General features: G+C 43.6%; 2 protein-coding genes across 2 annotated transcripts; both read right to left on the bottom strand.

Annotated features, from left to right (window-relative positions):
* Positions 1-10,980: 10,980 nt before the first annotated feature.
* LOC112431649 (formyl peptide receptor 2-like) lies at positions 10,981-12,522 on the bottom strand. Its single transcript, XM_024800313.2, has 2 exons — positions 12,513-12,522; positions 10,981-12,120 (listed from the first exon to the last, which is right to left on the bottom strand). The coding sequence occupies exons 1-2, from the start codon at positions 12,520-12,522 to the stop codon at positions 11,048-11,050; spliced, it is 1,083 nt and encodes a 360-aa protein (XP_024656081.2). The 3' UTR covers positions 10,981-11,047.
* Positions 12,523-14,292: 1,770 nt separating this feature from the next.
* Positions 14,293-16,891, bottom strand: LOC112432093 (chemerin-like receptor 1). Its single transcript, XM_024800730.2, has 2 exons — positions 16,766-16,891; positions 14,293-16,114 (listed from the first exon to the last, which is right to left on the bottom strand). Exons 1-2 carry the CDS (start codon positions 16,773-16,775, stop codon positions 15,066-15,068), a joined length of 1,059 nt encoding a protein of 352 aa, XP_024656498.2. The 5' UTR covers positions 16,776-16,891; the 3' UTR covers positions 14,293-15,065.
* Between the last annotated feature and the right edge of the window lie 1,700 nt (positions 16,892-18,591).

Raw genomic sequence — 18,591 nt, 5'->3', positions numbered from 1 at the left:
ATCTTGTGCTCAGAGCTTGTTCTTGTGCTGCCATGATTAGTGCCTCTGTGCTGTCTTTCAGTCCAGCTTTGTCCAGCCACTGGTAGGATTTCTGGATATCAGCCACCTCCTCTATCTGCCGGTGGTACATACCGTGCAGGGGCCTGTCCTTCCATGATGGTTCCTCGTCTCCCTCCTCAGTTGGGGCCATCTTCCCAATGTATTCTTGGATGTTCGTTGTCTCATCCTGGACTGTGGTGCTGACACTCACCAGTCCCCGGCCCCCTTCCTTCCGCTTAGCGTACAGTCTCAGGGTGCTGGACTTGGGGTGAAACCCTCCATGCATGGTAAGGAGCTTTCTTGTCTTTATGTCAGTGGCTTCTATCTCCTCCTTTGGCCAGCCTATTACCCCAGCAGGGTACCTGATCACGGGCAGGGCGTACGTGTTGATGGCCCGGATCTTGTTCTTACCATTCAGCTGACTCCTCAGGACTTGCCTGACCCTCTGCAGGTACTTGGTGGTTGCAGCTTTTCTAGCGGCCTCTTCATGGTTCCCATTCGCCTGCGGGATCCCCAAGTACTTGTAACTGTCCTCTATGTCTGCAATGTTGCCTTCTGGTAGTTCAATCCCCTCAGTTCTGACTACCTTCCCTCTCTTTGTTACCATCCGGCTACACTTCTCCAGTCCGAACGACATTCCAATGTCATTGCTGTATAGCCTGGTAGTGTGGATCAGTGAATCGATGTCTCGTTCACTCTTGGCATACAGCTTGATGTCATCCATGTGTGGCAGGATGAATGTTATCCCTCGGTCCAACCCACTTTCAGCCTGGCCCATTAGGGGGCGCTGGTATAAATAGTGGCCATTTGAGTGTCTCTGCATTGCTTGCCTGTGATCTCCTTTTTGGTCACCTGACTTCCTCGGTGTGGTAGAGATCGTTTGTGGGTTATTCTTCTGAAGCCTCCATCGCGGCTGGTCGTAGCTATAGAAGCCTCCTCTGAGCTATTCTGCTTACGTTCTGTGACCCGGCTTACTTGGTACGTAATCAACTTTTGTTACGCTCTCTGCCTTCTATTGTTCTTTTATAGTAATTATTTATTATGTTTCGCAGGAAGTGTGGACCGTAGTTTTGCGCCAAGCTACGCGAACTGAAGTGCTGCTGTTTTGCCTTGCTGTGCTTTTACCGTCTGTTCCCGTTGTGAGAATTCTTCCCTGCTGCTGTCAGCTTTTACAGTGGACGTCGGCGTGGACAACGGCCATATGCATGCCGGTTATCGGAGTCAGCTGGCGTGCATATTGATTGACTGTTAACTTATCGTCGTGTGGACGGCAAGTTGGAGCAGTACGGCGATTCCGTTTGCTCCAGATTTTAGAGTTTTATTCAGATTGTATGTTGTTTTATTGCTTTTGATTTGTAGTTTGGATTTTTGTTACACCACTGGTGGGAGGCCCTTTTTCTAGCTGTGGATCACCAGTGTGGTCCTGCAGTTGGGTTATCCCCCGGTGCTACACATTAGTTTGTTGTAATATATTAACATTTTCTTTGTTTCTTTTATTCAGATGCGGAGTGCCGACGTGGAGGAGACTAGGGTGCCTTGGTGGTGGGATCCCTTGAGTGTACACACCTGCCTTGTTTAGTTTATTAGCGTGAGTGTGTGTGATAGTGTGCTGCACTTGTGTTTTGGGTGTGTTTTCTTTCTTTAGTTTGTGTGTGGCATCCCTGCCCCTCCACTGGTAAGCCTCAGCTCTGAATACCTTTTTAAGCATATTTGAATATTTATGATTGTGCTTTTATATGGTGTTTTAAATAATTATTAATAAATTGTGAATTTGTTGATCATTGAACCTCGTCTCTGGACTGAGTATAGCGAACCTAAGTGCCTTTCTGGTGATTTAGTGTTACTTTCAGTATTCTCTGGGTGAAATTCCCAGGGTGGCGTTGTCTTTTTAAAACTGCAAAGAGTATTTACTTTATACCCCATCCTCGTCTCGCCACAAACTTGGCGTTGTCGGCAGGATATACTCTTTAAAACAGAGACGTGTGTTCTTCTTTTTTTGTTTGGTGTAATGTAAATTGTTTTTTTATATTATTTTTGTACAGAATAAAGGCAAAGCAGCAGCTACTTTGGTGTGGGATTTCACAGCTGTGTTACAGAGATGGAGGAAGAGTTACAGGAACTCAGGGACTTGATCGCGCAGCTGAAAGCAGACAATGAGAGGCTGCGTCAGGAGAGGGCTGTTGGGTCAGGTACTAGTGCTACACCTTCTACTTCAACTGCATCATCTGTTAACCCCCCAACGGCTGGTGTCTCTGTAGCAGAGAGACTAGTTTTTGTGCCCCGTGACAGAAAGTGCCCTATGTTTAGAGGAAAATCAGGTATAGGGTTGAATGAATGGTTGGAGGAAATAGAAGGTTGTGCTAGAGCACGCCATTTGTCTTTGGCTGATAAAGCATTTTTCCTGTTTGACCACCTAGAAGGAGAAGCACGTGAGGAGATTAAATATCGCTCTAGTGCAGAGAGGACTGATCCTGCTAAGATAATTACTATATTGCAAGAACTTTATGGCTGTTCAGACTCCTATGTAGCATTGCAGGAAGCTTTCTTCTCTAGAAAACAGCAGGAAAGTGAGACACTGCAAGAGTTTTCTCTCGCTCTCTTGGGTCTTATGGAAAAAGTTAAATCGAGTGCCCCCAATGGCATGCCCAATGCTGACGTTTTATTAAGAGATCAATTTGTTGAACAGGTCTTAGATAGTACCTTGCGGCGGGAGTTAAAGCAGCTAGTAAGGAGGCAGCCAACACTGACATTGCTGGAGATTAGAGGGGAAGCTATTAGGTGGGAACGTGAAGGGTTGCCTAGTGGCGTTAGGCATAGAAGCAGTTCTGTCCCTTCTGTTTATGGCATTCAGTATGGGGTCCATAGCGGTCCCTCAGGAATAGCTCAGTCTACCCATTTGTCTGAGATGAGCGAGATGAAGGAATTGTTAAAGCGCCAGCAGGAGCAACTTAATCAGCTCACTCAGAGCATTGCTCGATTGCAGGGCCCCCATCGAATGCCTCGCTCAGGACGGGGCGACTCCATTATATGCCGTCGTTGTCAGCAACCTGGACATGTTGCTCGGGAGTGTGATGGGGAACGCGTTCCTCGTTCCCGGCCTCCTCCGCAGGCCCCTCTGCATAATCGCAGGCACTCTCCTTTAAATACGGCTTCGGAAAACTAGCACCCTCCGTATTGCCGAGCCACAGTTCGGGTGGGGTGTCTATTGGCTCAAGGGTTGCTTCTAATGGTCCAGAGGCAGTCTCCAAATTAATTTCATCCTGTCCTCATATAGATGTGGACATGGGCGGTATAAAAGTACCTTGTTTGGTTGATACGGGGTCCATGGTCTCCACCATTACTGAAAGTTTTTTCCGCCAGCATTTTGAGTCCTGGGGTCAAGAGCGTCTCCAAGCTTGTCATTGGTTGCAGCTTAAAGCGGCTAATGGGTTGTCAATTCCTTACCTTGGCTATATCGAGTTAAGTGTAGAGCTCTGTGACAAGTTTCTTCCACAGTGTGGCGTGTTGGTCGTTAAAGATCCTCCAGGTGCAGGACCTCCCACGGTTCCGGGTGTATTGGGGATGAATGTCATTCGGAAGTGTTACCACGAGCTTTTTGGGCAACACGGTGAAGCATTGTTTAGTTTGGGCTTTGTCACAGAGGCCCCTAAACCCCTTGTGCAGGCGCTGCAAAAGTGCCATGACGTTAGTATAAGAGCCCCACTGGATTTGTCTGGCCATGTGAGAGTGAGGGGTAAGCGAGCATGTTGCATTCCGGGTGGTGTAATGAAAGTAGTGGCCGCCACCTGTTCTGAGCAATATTCAGGTGCCACTGTGTTATTTGAACCTACTGATGTTAACTTGCCGGCTGGACTTTTAGCGTCCCCTGCATTGGTTCGAGTGGTTCGAGGTACTGCATACATACCAGTTGTTAATGTAGGGACTACGGCGGTCTTGCTTTACCCTAGGACCGTTATAGGGACCCTGGAAGATGTTCATGTGGTCAGTTTGCCCGCTGGTGTGACAGAAGTACTCCCTAACGTAGCCACAATGGCATCTCACACCGCCACTCCTACTGTGCAGGATCAGATGGAAGGGATTGATTTGTCTAAACTGTCAGCAGAGGAACAGGGACAGGTGAGGTCTCTCCTTAAGAAATACAGCTCTGTCTTTTCTGCTCATGACACTGATTTGGGTTGCACTAACTTGATCTCCCATGACATTCCAGTCTTAGACGATATCCCCGTGCGGCAGCGTTATAGGCGCATCCCCCCTTCAGAGTACGAGGTTGTGAAAGAGCATATTAACCAGTTGTTAGGGGCCGAGGTGATTAGAGAGAGTAGCAGCCCCTATGCTTCTCCCATTGTGCTCGTTAAGAAGAAGGATGGCAGCCCGCGCATGTGTGTTGATTATCGGCAACTGAACAACAAGACAAGGAAAGATGCATTCCCCCTGCCGCGCATTGAAGAATCCTTAGATGCGCTGACTGGTGCCCGTTGGTTTTCCACCATGGATTTAGCAAGTGGCTATAATCAGGTCCCAGTTACGGAAGAGGATAGGCCCAAGACTGCCTTCTGTACTCCTTTCGGCCTATTTGAATGGAACCGAATGCCATTTGGGCTCTGTAATGCCCCTAGCACCTTCCAGAGACTAATGCAACGCCTTTTCGGTGATCAACAGTGCCAGTCTCTGCTTCTCTATCTTGATGACATTGTAATCTTTTCATCAACAGTATCGCAACATCTTGAGCGGCTGGATGTGGTGCTAGGTCGGCTTCAGCAGGAAGGTTTAAAAGCCAAGCTTGCCAAATGTGCCTTTTTCCAGCGGGAGGTTCGCTACCTAGGCCATGTCATCTCCGATCAAGGTGTCTCTACGGACCCTAGCAAGGTGGAAGTGGTGGCTAACTGGCAGCCTCCTAAGACTGTTTCGGAACTACGCTCCTTCCTTGGGTTTGCCAGCTATTATCGCCGTTTTGTGGAGGGTTTTGCCAAGTTGGCGGCACCTCTGCATAGACTGGTGGCAGAGTGGGGAGGCAGAAAATCAAAGAAGAGGTCAGAGCATGGTATCATGGAGAACTGGACTGCAGAGTGTGCTCACAGTTTTGAGGCATTAAAGACTAAACTGACAACAGCACCAGTGCTCGCTTATGCAGATTTCTCTTTGCCTTTTATTTTAGAAGTGGATGCCAGCCATGCCGGCCTAGGGGCAGTGCTTTCCCAGGAGCAGGGAGGTAAGGTGAGGCCAATAGCCTATGCCAGTCGGGGTTTGAGGCCCACTGAGCGCAATATGTTAAATTATAGCTCAATGAAGCTGGAGTTTTTGGCACTTAAGTGGGCCATGACTGAGAAATTTAGAGAGTACTTGTTGGGCCACAAGTGTATTGTTTACACCGACAACAATCCTCTTAGTCACTTGTCTTCTGCTAAACTTGGGGCTACTGAACAGCGCTGGGCAGCTCAGCTCGCTTCGTTTGACTTTGACTTAAAGTACAGGTCAGGAAGGAGTAATAAGAATGCAGACGCTTTATCTCGCCAGCATCCACCTGATCCTCAGGAGATTAAAGCCATGGTTCCTGGTACAGCCTTGCCTGGACCTCTTCAACAAGCCTTGCGGCTGGGACCAGCTGAGGTATCACAAGCTGCCATTACAGTTTTGCCCCATCTCACTACTCCTGATCTTCATACCCTCCAACAGGTCGACCCAGTGATAAAAGAGATCTTGGTGTTCTGGAGACGGAAGCAGCGACCCAGCTTTGAGGAGCGGCAGCAGCTTGCTCCACTTGCTCTGGTGCTGCTACGACAATGGGATCGTCTGATTGAAAGGGAAGGAGTTCTGTATCGTCAGGTTCATCGCCCTGACGGTGCCGAGGTGGTACTTCAGCTTTTGCTGCCTAGTGCACTAATTGAGCAGGTGTTGACTCATGTTCATCAGGAGCATGGCCATCAAGGTGTGGAAAGGACCCTAGCGCTTCTCCGCTCACGGTGCTACTGGCCAGGTATGTCTGCTGAGGTAGCTCGTTGGTGTCAGAGATGCGAACGTTGCCAAGTTGCAAAAGACACCCAACCAGCAGCTCAAAGTTTCATGGGACATTTGTTGGCTTCTCGACCAAATGAAATCTTGGCCATTGATTACACCTTGCTCGAACCTTCCCGGAATGGGCTGGAGAACGTTTTGGTGATGACTGATGTTTTCAGCAAGTATACATTGGCTGTCCCCACTCGTGACCAATGTGCGGCTACAGTGGCCCAGGTTCTCGTGACTGAGTGGTTTTCGAAGTTTGGTGTACCAGCGCGTATCCATTCTGATCAGGGTCGTAACTTTGAAAGCTCCCTGATCCAGCAGCTCTGCAGGTTTTATGGTATCGAGAAGTCCCACACTACTCCTTATCATCCGGCTGGAAATGGTCAGTGTGAACGTTTTAATAGGACTTTGCACAATTTGTTGCGGACCCTGCCAGTATCCAGAAAAAGAGACTGGAATGTATGTTTGCCCCAGTTACTCTACTGTTATAATACCACTCCCCATCAGGCTACTGGGGAAACCCCATTCTTATTGATGTTTGGGCAAGAACCCAGGTTGCCAGTGGACTTTCTGTTGGGCAGAGTACCGGACCCCATCAGTGGAGATGTGCACGAGTGGATTCAGGAGCATCAAGCCCGGCTACAGGTTGTACACGAAGGAGCCAAGGAACGATTGCAATTGGCTGCCGACCGCAGAAAGAGGCACCATGACAAAAAGGTGAAAGAGGCACCATTGAACGACGGCCAGTTGGTGTTCCTGCGCGATCTGAGTGGAAGAGGGAGATGTAAAATCCAAGATCGATGGAAACCCGTGGTATATAGAATCCTGAAGGCACCTAAAGGAGGTGGGGCAGTATATACCATTGCACCTGCAGATGATCCCAGCAGTGTGAAGCATGTTCATCGTACCTTGTTGAAGGCTGTGGTAACGGCAGCTACACCATCAGAAGGGCCTGCTCCAAGCAGTAGCTCACATGGCCCAGAAATATCCTCCCCAGAACCAGGACATGACTCATCATGTGACAGTGACCTGTTATTCCTGAGCATAGGAGCTCCTCAAGTAAATGTTTCACCATCTTACAGCCCAGTGGCAGTGATTCCAAGTAGCCCTGAGTTGTTGCTCCGGCCAGAAGACCGAACTTCCGATGTCCCAGCCACTTGTACAGTTACTCCGAGTGTAGCACCAGTTCCATCTAGCTCTCTTCCTGCTCCCTCTACGAGTTCTGATACAAGAAATGTGGTGGTGCGAAAAACAACCCGGTCCACAGCTGGCCAGCATTCAAACATCCATCATCTCCCAAGACCAACAGGGGAGGTGGCACAAGGGGCTGCTAACTCTATTTCTGAGCCTAGGGTACATGCTGTCTCTGCATTTTTTAGGCCTTGGGACTAATCTGGGTGTCTTTGTAATTCATCGTCGGGGCGACGATGCAAGAAGGAGGGGTAGAATGTGGCAGGATGAATGTTATCCCTCGGTCCAACCCACTTTCAGCCTGGCCCATTAGGGGGCGCTGGTATAAATAGTGGCCATTTGAGTGTCTCTGCATTGCTTGCCTGTGATCTCCTTTTTGGTCACCTGACTTCCTCGGTGTGGTAGAGATCGTTTGTGGGTTATTCTTCTGAAGCCTCCATCGCGGCTGGTCGTAGCTATAGAAGCCTCCTCTGAGCTATTCTGCTTACGTTCTGTGACCCGGCTTACTTGGTACGTAATCAACTTTTGTTACGCTCTCTGCCTTCTATTGTTCTTTTATAGTAATTATTTATTATGTTTCGCAGGAAGTGTGGACCGTAGTTTTGCGCCAAGCTACGCGAACTGAAGTGCTGCTGTTTTGCCTTGCTGTGCTTTTACCGTCTGTTCCCGTTGTGAGAATTCTTCCCTGCTGCTGTCAGCTTTTACAGTGGACGTCGGCGTGGACAACGGCCATATGCATGCCGGTTATCGGAGTCAGCTGGCGTGCATATTGATTGACTGTTAACTTATCGTCGTGTGGACGGCAAGTTGGAGCAGTACGGCGATTCCGTTTGCTCCAGATTTTAGAGTTTTATTCAGATTGTATGTTGTTTTATTGCTTTTGATTTGTAGTTTGGATTTTTGTTACACCACTGGTGGGAGGCCCTTTTTCTAGCTGTGGATCACCAGTGTGGTCCTGCAGTTGGGTTATCCCCCGGTGCTACACATTAGTTTGTTGTAATATATTAACATTTTCTTTGTTTCTTTTATTCAGATGCGGAGTGCCGACGTGGAGGAGACTAGGGTGCCTTGGTGGTGGGATCCCTTGAGTGTACACACCTGCCTTGTTTAGTTTATTAGCGTGAGTGTGTGTGATAGTGTGCTGCACTTGTGTTTTGGGTGTGTTTTCTTTCTTTAGTTTGTGTGTGGCATCCCTGCCCCTCCACTGGTAAGCCTCAGCTCTGAATACCTTTTTAAGCATATTTGAATATTTATGATTGTGCTTTTATATGGTGTTTTAAATAATTATTAATAAATTGTGAATTTGTTGATCATTGAACCTCGTCTCTGGACTGAGTATAGCGAACCTAAGTGCCTTTCTGGTGATTTAGTGTTACTTTCAGTATTCTCTGGGTGAAATTCCCAGGGTGGCGTTGTCTTTTTAAAACTGCAAAGAGTATTTACTTTATACCCCATCCTCGTCTCGCCACACATGTACAGGAGGTGGCTGACAACTGCTCCGTTCCGTAGTCGGTATCCGTAGCCAGTCTTGTTAATGATCTCACTGAGGGGGTTCAGGCCTATGCAGAACAGCAGTGGGGACAGAGCATCTCCTTGGTAGATCCCGCACTTGATGGTGACTTGTGCTATGGGCTTGGAGTTGGCCTCTAGTGTTGTACGCCACATCCCCATTGAGTTCCTGATGAAGGCTCTTAGGGTCCCATTGATCTTGTACAATTCTAGGCATTCCAGTATCCAGCTGTGGGGCATTGAGTCATAGGCCTTCTTGTAATCAATCCAGGCAGTGCACAGGTTGGTCAGTCTGGTCTTGCAGTCTCGGCTGATTGTTCTGTCTACCAGTAGCTGGTGTTTTGCGCCTCTGGTATTCTTGCCAATTCCTTTCTGTGTCCCGCTCATGTATTGACCCATGTGCCTGTTCATCTTAGCCGATATGATGCCTGACAGGAGCTTCCATGTAGTACTGAGGCAGGTTATTGGTCGGTAGTTGGAGGGGACCGGTCCCTTCTTGGGGTCCTTGGGGATCAGGACCGTCCGGCCTTCAGTTAGCCATTCCGGGTGTCTCTCGTTAACTAGCAGCTGGTTCATTTGTGCTGCCAGACGCTCGTGGAGTGCAGTCAGCTTCTTCAGCCAGTAGGCGTGAACCATGTCGGGCCCTGGTGCTGTCCAACTCTTCATACTGGAGACCCTTTCTTGGATATCTGCCACTGTGATGGTTACTGGACCCTGTTCAGGGAGGTCGCTGTGGTCAGCCCTCAGATCCTCTAGCCACTGAGCATTGCCGTTATGGGTTGCATCCTTCTCCCATATGCTCTTCCAGTATTGCTCCGTCTCCAGCCTTGGTGGTGCTGTTCTCATATTGTTCCCCTGCCACTGAGAGTACACCTTTGCTGGTTCTGTGGAGAACAGCTGGTTTATTCTCCTGCCTTCTATCTCTCTGGTGTACCTCCTCAAGCGGCTGGCCAAGGCTGTGAGTCTTTGCTTGGCAGTTTCCAAGGCCTCAGGTATGGACAGCTTGCTGTATTTCTTATGCACCTTCTTTGTCGCACCTTTCTGCAACTCCGTTAGTTGGCTAACCTCCCTCCGTGCTACTTTGATCTTGCCCTCTAGCCTCCTTCTCCATGGAGGGTATTGCCCCTTGTCGCTGTTCAACTTGTAGCCAAGCATCTCACTGATCACTGCTGCCGTATTGTAGATCAGCTTGTTAGTGTCGGTAATCGTGGTTGTAGGTATTGTCCGTAGTGCTGCATTAACATCATCTAGCAGACCTTCTGAGGGTACTTCACGTAATATATATATATATATATATATATATATATATATATATATATATATATATATATATATATATATATATATATATAAGGATTCCTTTTATTTTTAAATTTGCATAGTGTGTTCAATACTACACTGTGACATAAAGTATACAGCCTTATAAATATCCAGTGAAATAAAAGAAGAGTATGCAGAGTGTAAGCCAGTTTTGTCATGCAGACAACATCAGCATGTTTTTATTAACAGGTTGATCAAAAAAACCTTAATGATCAATAAAAAGACACAGCTCTCGTGTAAGAGTATGATGCATATTGTTTAAACATGGTTAGAAACATACATACAAAAAAGTGAAAGTAATTTAAAATGAAATGTCATAATGGTATTTCAAATCATGGAAATTGACAGCATGAAAGAAAAAAAAAGAAACTCCCTGGAGTTTGTTTGATGGTTCTCTGGAGTTATGAAACACACTTCTCAGTCTGGAAATCTAATGGATAAGTCTGGGTTTGGTTGTTGCCAGGAGAATGGTAATTTTCTGACTGCATTGTGCCAAGTGAAAGGAACTGTAATGAATATTTAATCCTCCCAAATTTTTTGAAACAATTTGGGGATGGCCCCTGCCTGTTCCAATATGACTGTGCAAGAATGCACAAAGCACTGTGTCCATAAAAACATGGATGAACGGGTTTGGTGTTGAAGAACTGGACTGGCCTGCACAGGTTCCTGACCTCAATAGAACATCTTTGCGATGAATTAGAGCCGAGACTGCGAGTCAGGCCTTCTCATCCAACATCGCTGTCTAATCTCACAAGTGGTCTTCTGGAAGAATGGTAAACACATTCCTAAACATCTCAATGAGTTGAAGGGTGGGCTGACATCATCTTAAACACTATACATTAGAATGGGATTTCATTCAAGTTCATATACATGTGAAGGCAGACAAGCAAACACTTTTGGAAATATTGTGTATGTCTGTGCATGAGCGTAAATTTGTAAAACAAAAAACAATGATTCATTTCAAAATTCATTGTCTGGTGGGGCACTCTTATTCAGTTCTAGGAATCCCCTCGGTGATGATTACTGTGCTTTCTGGGATGTTTTCATAAATGGCTGGGTCGATCCGATCTAAAGTGGCAGCAGTGTCTGATTTTTGGGAAGCTTTTGAAAAGGTTGATGACATGGAGCGGGTGGACAGAAATAACAAATGGTCTTCTGCCAGTGCACTCTCGAGTACAAAACAAATGGACTGTCGAAATTTCTTCTGGAATTCTTCACACATGAAAACATAAAGGATGGGGTTCAAGCAGCTGTTCAGAAAAGCCAGACTCACAGTCAGAGGACCATACATTCTAACAATCCCCTGGAGCTCTAACTTCAATTCTATGAAATTGAAAGTGTGGAAAGGCAACCAACAGATGAAGAATGCAAAAATGATGGAGAAAATGACCCGGCGAGATCTGCGTCTCCTTGTTCTCGGCATGCGCATTGCACGGATACCAATGGACACATAAGAGATCATTATTATCAGGAATGGGATCACAAAGCCCATAACAAAGCGAAAAATGTCGAGAGTCAATTTGTGTTCTTTGATTGTTGCAGAATAACCACAGGAACTTTCCCCTCCGTTCCCCACTGATGCAGTGCGAAAAGTGGCATAAGGAGTGCTGAAGACGCCAGCGATCACCCAGATCCCAGCTGATATGAGCTGAGCTTTGCTGACTGTGCGTTTGTTGTGTGCCCACACCACCACACAGATACACAGACAACGATCCAAACTCATGGCTGTCAGAGTAAAGATGCTGACAAACATGTTGACTACACTCACAAAGGTGTTGAGCTTGCACATGAATGTTCCAAAAGGCCATCGGTGACTCTGAGAGAGAGAAATGATCGAGAAAATAAGGAAGGCCGTGAAGAGGAAGTCAGCTATGGCCAGGTTGAGAAACCAAACCGAGTCGACTGTTTTCTGCATTTTGAATCCCGCCACATAGATAACAAGGCCATTGCCCAGAGTTCCAGCTATAAATATCACACAGTAGATGACAATGGAGGCTGTTTGTATGTGTGTGAAAGCTGCATCTTGTTCAGGTGACTGAGTTGCATTGAAAGTGATGTTATCTGAAAGCAAAAAAGAAAATGTTTTATTAAACAAATCATGTTTCCACAATATATTATATGAACAGATAAAATAAGAGGATTTCATTACATTTGTTGCCAAATTATACAAATTAAGTAATTTTTAATTAACAAAATACAGCTATGCATTTTCATAGTTGGCTCCAACACATGTTCTATGCAATACTAGCTTCTACTTTTGTGATGCACATACAGAATTCTGTGTGCAAGTTGATATTTGCATTTATCTAACTCAGTTTCTTTTGTGATTAATAACATAATTAATACCAGGTATGAGTGCTCATTTTGAACAGTTTAACAAGAACTCAAATAACCTTTCACATATTGCTGCTTAAAGAGAAATAGTAATATATGTCTAGACTAAATTAACTTACCCGTCCCCATGCTCTTTTTAGCTGAGAGAGTCTGCCGTGGTTGTAAGTTGATCTCTATCAGTTGCTGCTTCTACTTGCTCTCTGTCTTTGATTTCTCCTCCCTCTCAGTTTCTGCAGCTGCAGATGAATCAGTACGCAAATACAGAAATGAGCAGATAACAAAACAGTAATTTCTCAGAACACACTAATGCAACAACATTTGCCTGAACTGAATGAACATTTTTGTGATGACAAGTCTTAATAGAGTATTATTTTATAGCTAACTATTGTACCCTTCTTGCATATTTTGCTGTAGAGAGTCCCATTTGTGGTTACCTACATTGTGCTTCTGCTACACAAAAAGTCACTTGACTTATCAGATGGACATGAAAGACACACATATGCTAATAGTTTTAGAGATCATTTAAAAATCGTTCATAGATTTACCAATTAACATTATAGTGTATGTTTGGTATGTTGTTAACAAGTGTCAATACAAACAGTAAAATTCAGTTAAAAAAATGATGCTGTTGAGTTCAGTCTTATATTTATTGTCAAGGCTGAGTGGCCGGTGTATGGATTGGACCCTAACGCACACAGTCGTGTGATGTGAAGGCCCTGAGTAAATGTGGTTATCCCAGCTGGACTTTTGTCAAAGCTGGGAAGGTGCCAAAAGAAAGCTGCTACAGGCCAGTGGACACTCTTTCAAGGATGAGGATGTACTCATCCTGGACAGGGAGGAACGCTGGTTTGACTTATCTAATTACTGTGTCAGAAAAGTAACTTAATTACTAAATAAGTAATTTAACTAAATACTTCTTAAAATCCCTATAAACCTTGAGCGGGCAAACAATAGAAATTAAACTCTTTAAATAATAAATACTTTTTTTTTTTTAAAGACGGAGACTCTACTGTACGCAGCGGTAGCATCTCTTCCACAATGTAGACTGCAATAATTTTTTTAAGATCACCTTCAGACGCTTTCTGTGCTGCTGAAATAAAATCAGGTTTTGCCTGCTTAGCAGGAGTTGTCCATGGATGATGAACAAGGATCACTCAGAAGTGTTCGTCTATGCTCTCGTGTCAGGCGCTTCAGTAGATTACTCATGCTATTAACAGCAGCCGATAGTTTTTTCTCCCTAGGACATAGCTTACATATTACTGTAATATTCTTGTCTGCTTGTTTCAGAAAAGTGAAGAGACGGGAATATTTCTATTTCAAAAAACAGCCACTCGCTTCAGCCGAGTCCTACATATTCTGCTTTAGAATACGACTATGCAGCAAAGTGGCGCGAAATGACGTGCAGCTGCACTACAGCGATGTTAAAGCGGCAGAGTTTACGTCTACATTTAGAAGACAAATGATTGAAATTAAATGATTTCAGCGAGTTTAATTATTTTACAATGTAACACAAGTACATTGTAAGTAACTGTAATTAAAATACCTAAAAATGAACAGTAATTAGTTACTCTCCTTTTTCAGTGGAAAAGTAATTTAATTACAGTAACTCGTTACTTAGTAACGCATTACACCCAACACTGCTCATGGCCTTTGATCGGTGGGTTTTGGTCAGTGGTTGTTGATCAATGGTCATGAGAATCTGCATAATTAAGATTAAGAAACTGACCTCCCAGCCCACTGTTCCTTCAGTGGGCAGGTTTCAGTCATTATGCAAATATACTGTTTAAAAGATTGGGGAAAACTGCAGCCAGCTGAGACTGAAGAAGACAATGGGATGAGTGACGAAACATTTCTCCCACTGAAAACGCTACGTCCAGATAAACAGAATCACACTCAGAATCAGACTTCATCAGAATGTTTTTATTCTTTTATTTTATATACAAGTGTAACAAAATCATAATGCTCTATTAAAGTTCAGTGTCTTCTGACATCATTATGAATTCTGATCATAAAGAAAAAACTGGTTGATGAGCAGGAGTATTAAAAGCTTACTTAGAAACATATATAACTTTTCTCAAAGGAAATTTAATGATGGCAATCCAATTTCTATGAACAATATAAAGTTCAAAAAAAGAAACAAAAACAACCCCCTCTCCAAAGAAAGAAAAAAAAAAACGCTTCATGTAATACTTCATGTCATCCTTCTCTCACCCCAACCGGTCGCAGCAGATGGCCGCCCCTCCCTGAGCCTGGTTCTGCCGGAGGTTTCTTCCTGTTAAAACGGAGTTTTTCCTTCCCACTGTTGCCAAAGTGCTTGCTCATAGGGGGTCATATGATTGTTGGGTTTTTCTCTGTATCTATGAAGCGCCTTGAGGCGACTTTTGTTGTGATTTGGCGCTATATAAATAAAATTGAATTGAATTAATCCTTTGTTTTAATCACGAACTCAATAGCTATAACTCCAAGCTGCAGCACAATAACATGGGTTTTCAGTTACTCTGACTCTTTCTTGCTTGTCTAATAATATGACAAGACAAAAACACGTGCTTTGTGTTTCTGTGCATGAATGTACTTTATGTTATAATCTGATGTGAAAGTTTTGGATTAAAAATCAATGAATTCCTTTTTACATTGCCTTTTGTTACACTGGATTTTGTTGCTGTGTGTTGATTTTACTCGGAGACCGGAATCTCCTCAGTGATGATCACGTTGCTTACTGGGATGTTTTCATAAATGGCTGGGTCAATTATTTTTAAAGTTGCAGCAGGATCAAATTTTTGAGACATTTTTGAAATGGTTGATGACGTACAGTGACTGGACACATGATCCTCTGCCAGAGCACTCTCAAGTACAAAACATATGGACTGCCGAAGCTTCTTCGTGAATTCTTCACACATGAAAACATAGAGGATGGGGTTCAGGCAGCTGTTCAGAAAAGCCAGACTCAAAGTCAGAGGACCCATGATTCTAACAATGTTCCAGAGGTCTGGGTTATTCACAGCCTTTAATTCTATAAAGTTAAAAACATGGAAGGGTAACCAGCAGATGAAGAATGCAAAAATGATGGAGAAAATGATTCTGTGAGATCTCCTTCTCCTTGTTCTCTGCATGCGCATTGCACGGATCCCTATGGCCACATAAGAGATGACTATTACCAGGAATGGGATCACAAAGCCCATAAGAAAGCGAAAAATGTGGAGACTCCATTTTTGTTCATGTGTCATAGAATAACCACAGTAATATGTCCCATTATCTCCTAACACGGTGCGAAAAGTGGCATAAGGAGTGCTGCAGATCGCAGCAGTCACCCAGATACCAGCACATATGAGCCGAGCTTTGCAGACTGTGCGCTTGTTGTGTGCCCACACCACCACCCAGATGGACAGACAACGATCCAAATTTATAGCTGTCAGAGTAAAGATGCTGGCAAACATGTTGACTAAAGTGACAAAGTTGTTGAGCTTGCACACGAATTGTCCAAAAGGCCACTGGTGACTCTGAGAGAGAGAAATGATCGAGAAAATCAGGAAGGCCGTGAAGAGGAAGTCAGCTATGGCCAGGTTGAGAAACCAAATTGAGTTGACTGTTTTCTGCATTTTGAAGCCCGTCATGTAGATAACCAGGGCGTTGCCCAGAGTTCCAACTATAAATATCACACAGTAGATGACAATGGAGGCTGTTTGTATGTGTGTGGAAGCTGCTTCCAGCCCAGATGACTGACCTGTTGCGAAACAAAAAAACATGAAAGCAATGCATCACAGACATTAGTTGAAACTTATAAAAACGCTTCTTTACTTAAGTGTACATGGCTATGTAATTGTTATGGTTGTATGTTATAGTGCTTGATTCTAACACATATTCTGTGCAACACTAGCTTCTAGTATAGTATCCAGAATATGTGACATACATACTTCTTTTATCATAAAAAAATCACATAAAATATCAGAAAAACAAGATAAAAAAAGAAACAAAACAACAAAAAAGGTTTGATTGTGTTAGCAGGTTAAAAACATTATATATATATATATATATATATATATATATATATATATATATATATATATATATATATATATATATATATATATATATATATATATAATTTTCAAGTGCATATAATTCTATATTACAGTGCTTTGGCCTGGCACATGGGCTACAGTAGTTGCTCAAGATAGAGTACCACATTATGTGAAGTACTCACAGAATTCCTTGTGCAATTTCACATATTTATTTATTAATTTCTTAATTTCTGTTGTGATCAGAACTAATAACAAGCAGGCATACTCATATTAATCATTTTAGCAAGAAATCCTAATGACATTCACTTAATGCAATTTAAAAGAAATGCTCATAGATGTTTAAATTGTCTTACCTGTCCCCATGGTTCTTTAGCTGAGAGAGTCTGTCTTTACTCCAAGTGGATTTTATCTTCTTTTTGCTTGCTGTCTGTCTTTGCTTAACCCTCCCTCTCAGATTATGCAGCTCTAAATGAGGCAGTATGCACATGCAGAAAAGAGTTGGGAAAAGAAAACAGGAACACTCTAGAACATGCTAATTCAGCAAAAACGGCTGCCTGCGAGTGCGCTGTTGGAGAAACGGAGCCAGGCAGACAGAGGAGAACTGAAGTTCGACCAGGTACCAAAGCAAATCATTCGTACTGTACAAATAATGTAAATATGACGGTGTATCACAAAAGATCGATATCAAACTGATCACTTGACCCATATTACGTTACTTGCTCTTCAAGTGAATTAACAAATGGCGAAATGAAAAGCCGAACAACAACAATGCTGTTTCTTTAGAGAGTCTTAGCTTACATGTGTGTCTATTTCATATTTTCAGTTGTTACTCTCCACGGCTAAATAAATCGGATTCAGTAATGCACTGATATACAAGAATGGACATAAGGGGCTTCTTTCAAAGAAAAAACTCTGGTAGTATTTTATATATTATGCTTTGTATGTTGTTCAGTATATACCTCAAAACAAGAGGAATTTCAATACACAGCAGTATATTCACAGTTGAAACCAGATATTTACATACACTTTATGGAAAACACAAGAACATTTTTTTTTACTGTACAACATGAGTAAACTTGTTTTGTTTTAGATAAATAAATATTGAAATATCTTTTGAATTAGTTAATTGTCAGAATAAAGAGAGACAGAGCTGTCTATTTTTTTTATCACTTTCATCAAATTTAGGAGTACATATACACTAAATTTATTGTTAATTAATAAGAAACTCCAGACGATTCCATTCTGAGCTGAAGAAGCTTCTGATAGGTTAGTAGAGTCCATGTGAGTAAATTGGTGGCACAGCTGTGGATGCTGTGGGATAAAAAGGGGGTGTTTTTCCTGTTATTTTAGTATCGGCATTATTAGTACATCAGAATCATATAACCAGCTTTGCATTAAACATTTATTGAAGCTTTTGACATTACATTTGTCATGATCTGGCTGTGTGGAGGCAGAAGAGGACCCAAACGCAAAACTCACGGAGACAAAAAGCTGAACTCAAAATCACTGCTTTATTGCAGGCTTCACAAAGAAACAGAACTAAATTGGGAATGCTAACAGAAAACCGAGGGAACACAGAAAGACACACAGGTCCAGGGAGGAGACATTGACAACGCGACACTGAACTGAGGGAGACATGAGGGAAGTGGGAGCACACGGGGAACACAGCTGACACAGATAATCATAACGAGACAGGGCAGGAGTGAACACAACATGACACATACTGACGAGAGACTGTCAAAGTAAAACAGGAAGAGAGGTTCAGACAGGAGGAGAGAGCACAGACATAACGAGCTGGGGAAAACATTGAATGAAACACAAGGAGAAACGAGGACTCACAGATACACAGAGGGGCACACAGGGGGTAATCAAATAAGGAACATCTTAACAGAAGCTAGGAACCACGGCATAAATAAGGAACAAAATACAAAAATACAAGAAAACTAAGAATGCTGGGCCAATATGGCCCAGGATCATGACAACATTAACATTTGTATTACAATGATTGTTATAACCTCAGGTTAATCTTCTATTTACAGGTGGCAGAATAATCATATGATCTTTCATTGCAGGTGTAACCATGATCATCTCATACATATTGCAGTTTGTTGCTCATTATAGAGTTGTGCTCAAGTTAATAAGGGTTAAAAGCTACAGTCAGCGCGATGTCTGGCTGATC

Source organism: Maylandia zebra, linkage group LG11 (assembly GCF_041146795.1).
Source record: "Maylandia zebra isolate NMK-2024a linkage group LG11, Mzebra_GT3a, whole genome shotgun sequence".
NCBI classification, from domain to species: domain Eukaryota; kingdom Metazoa; phylum Chordata; class Actinopteri; order Cichliformes; family Cichlidae; genus Maylandia; species Maylandia zebra.
Note: the sequence above shows the minus strand (reverse complement) of the source record. Positions and strands in the feature narration are given on the sequence as shown.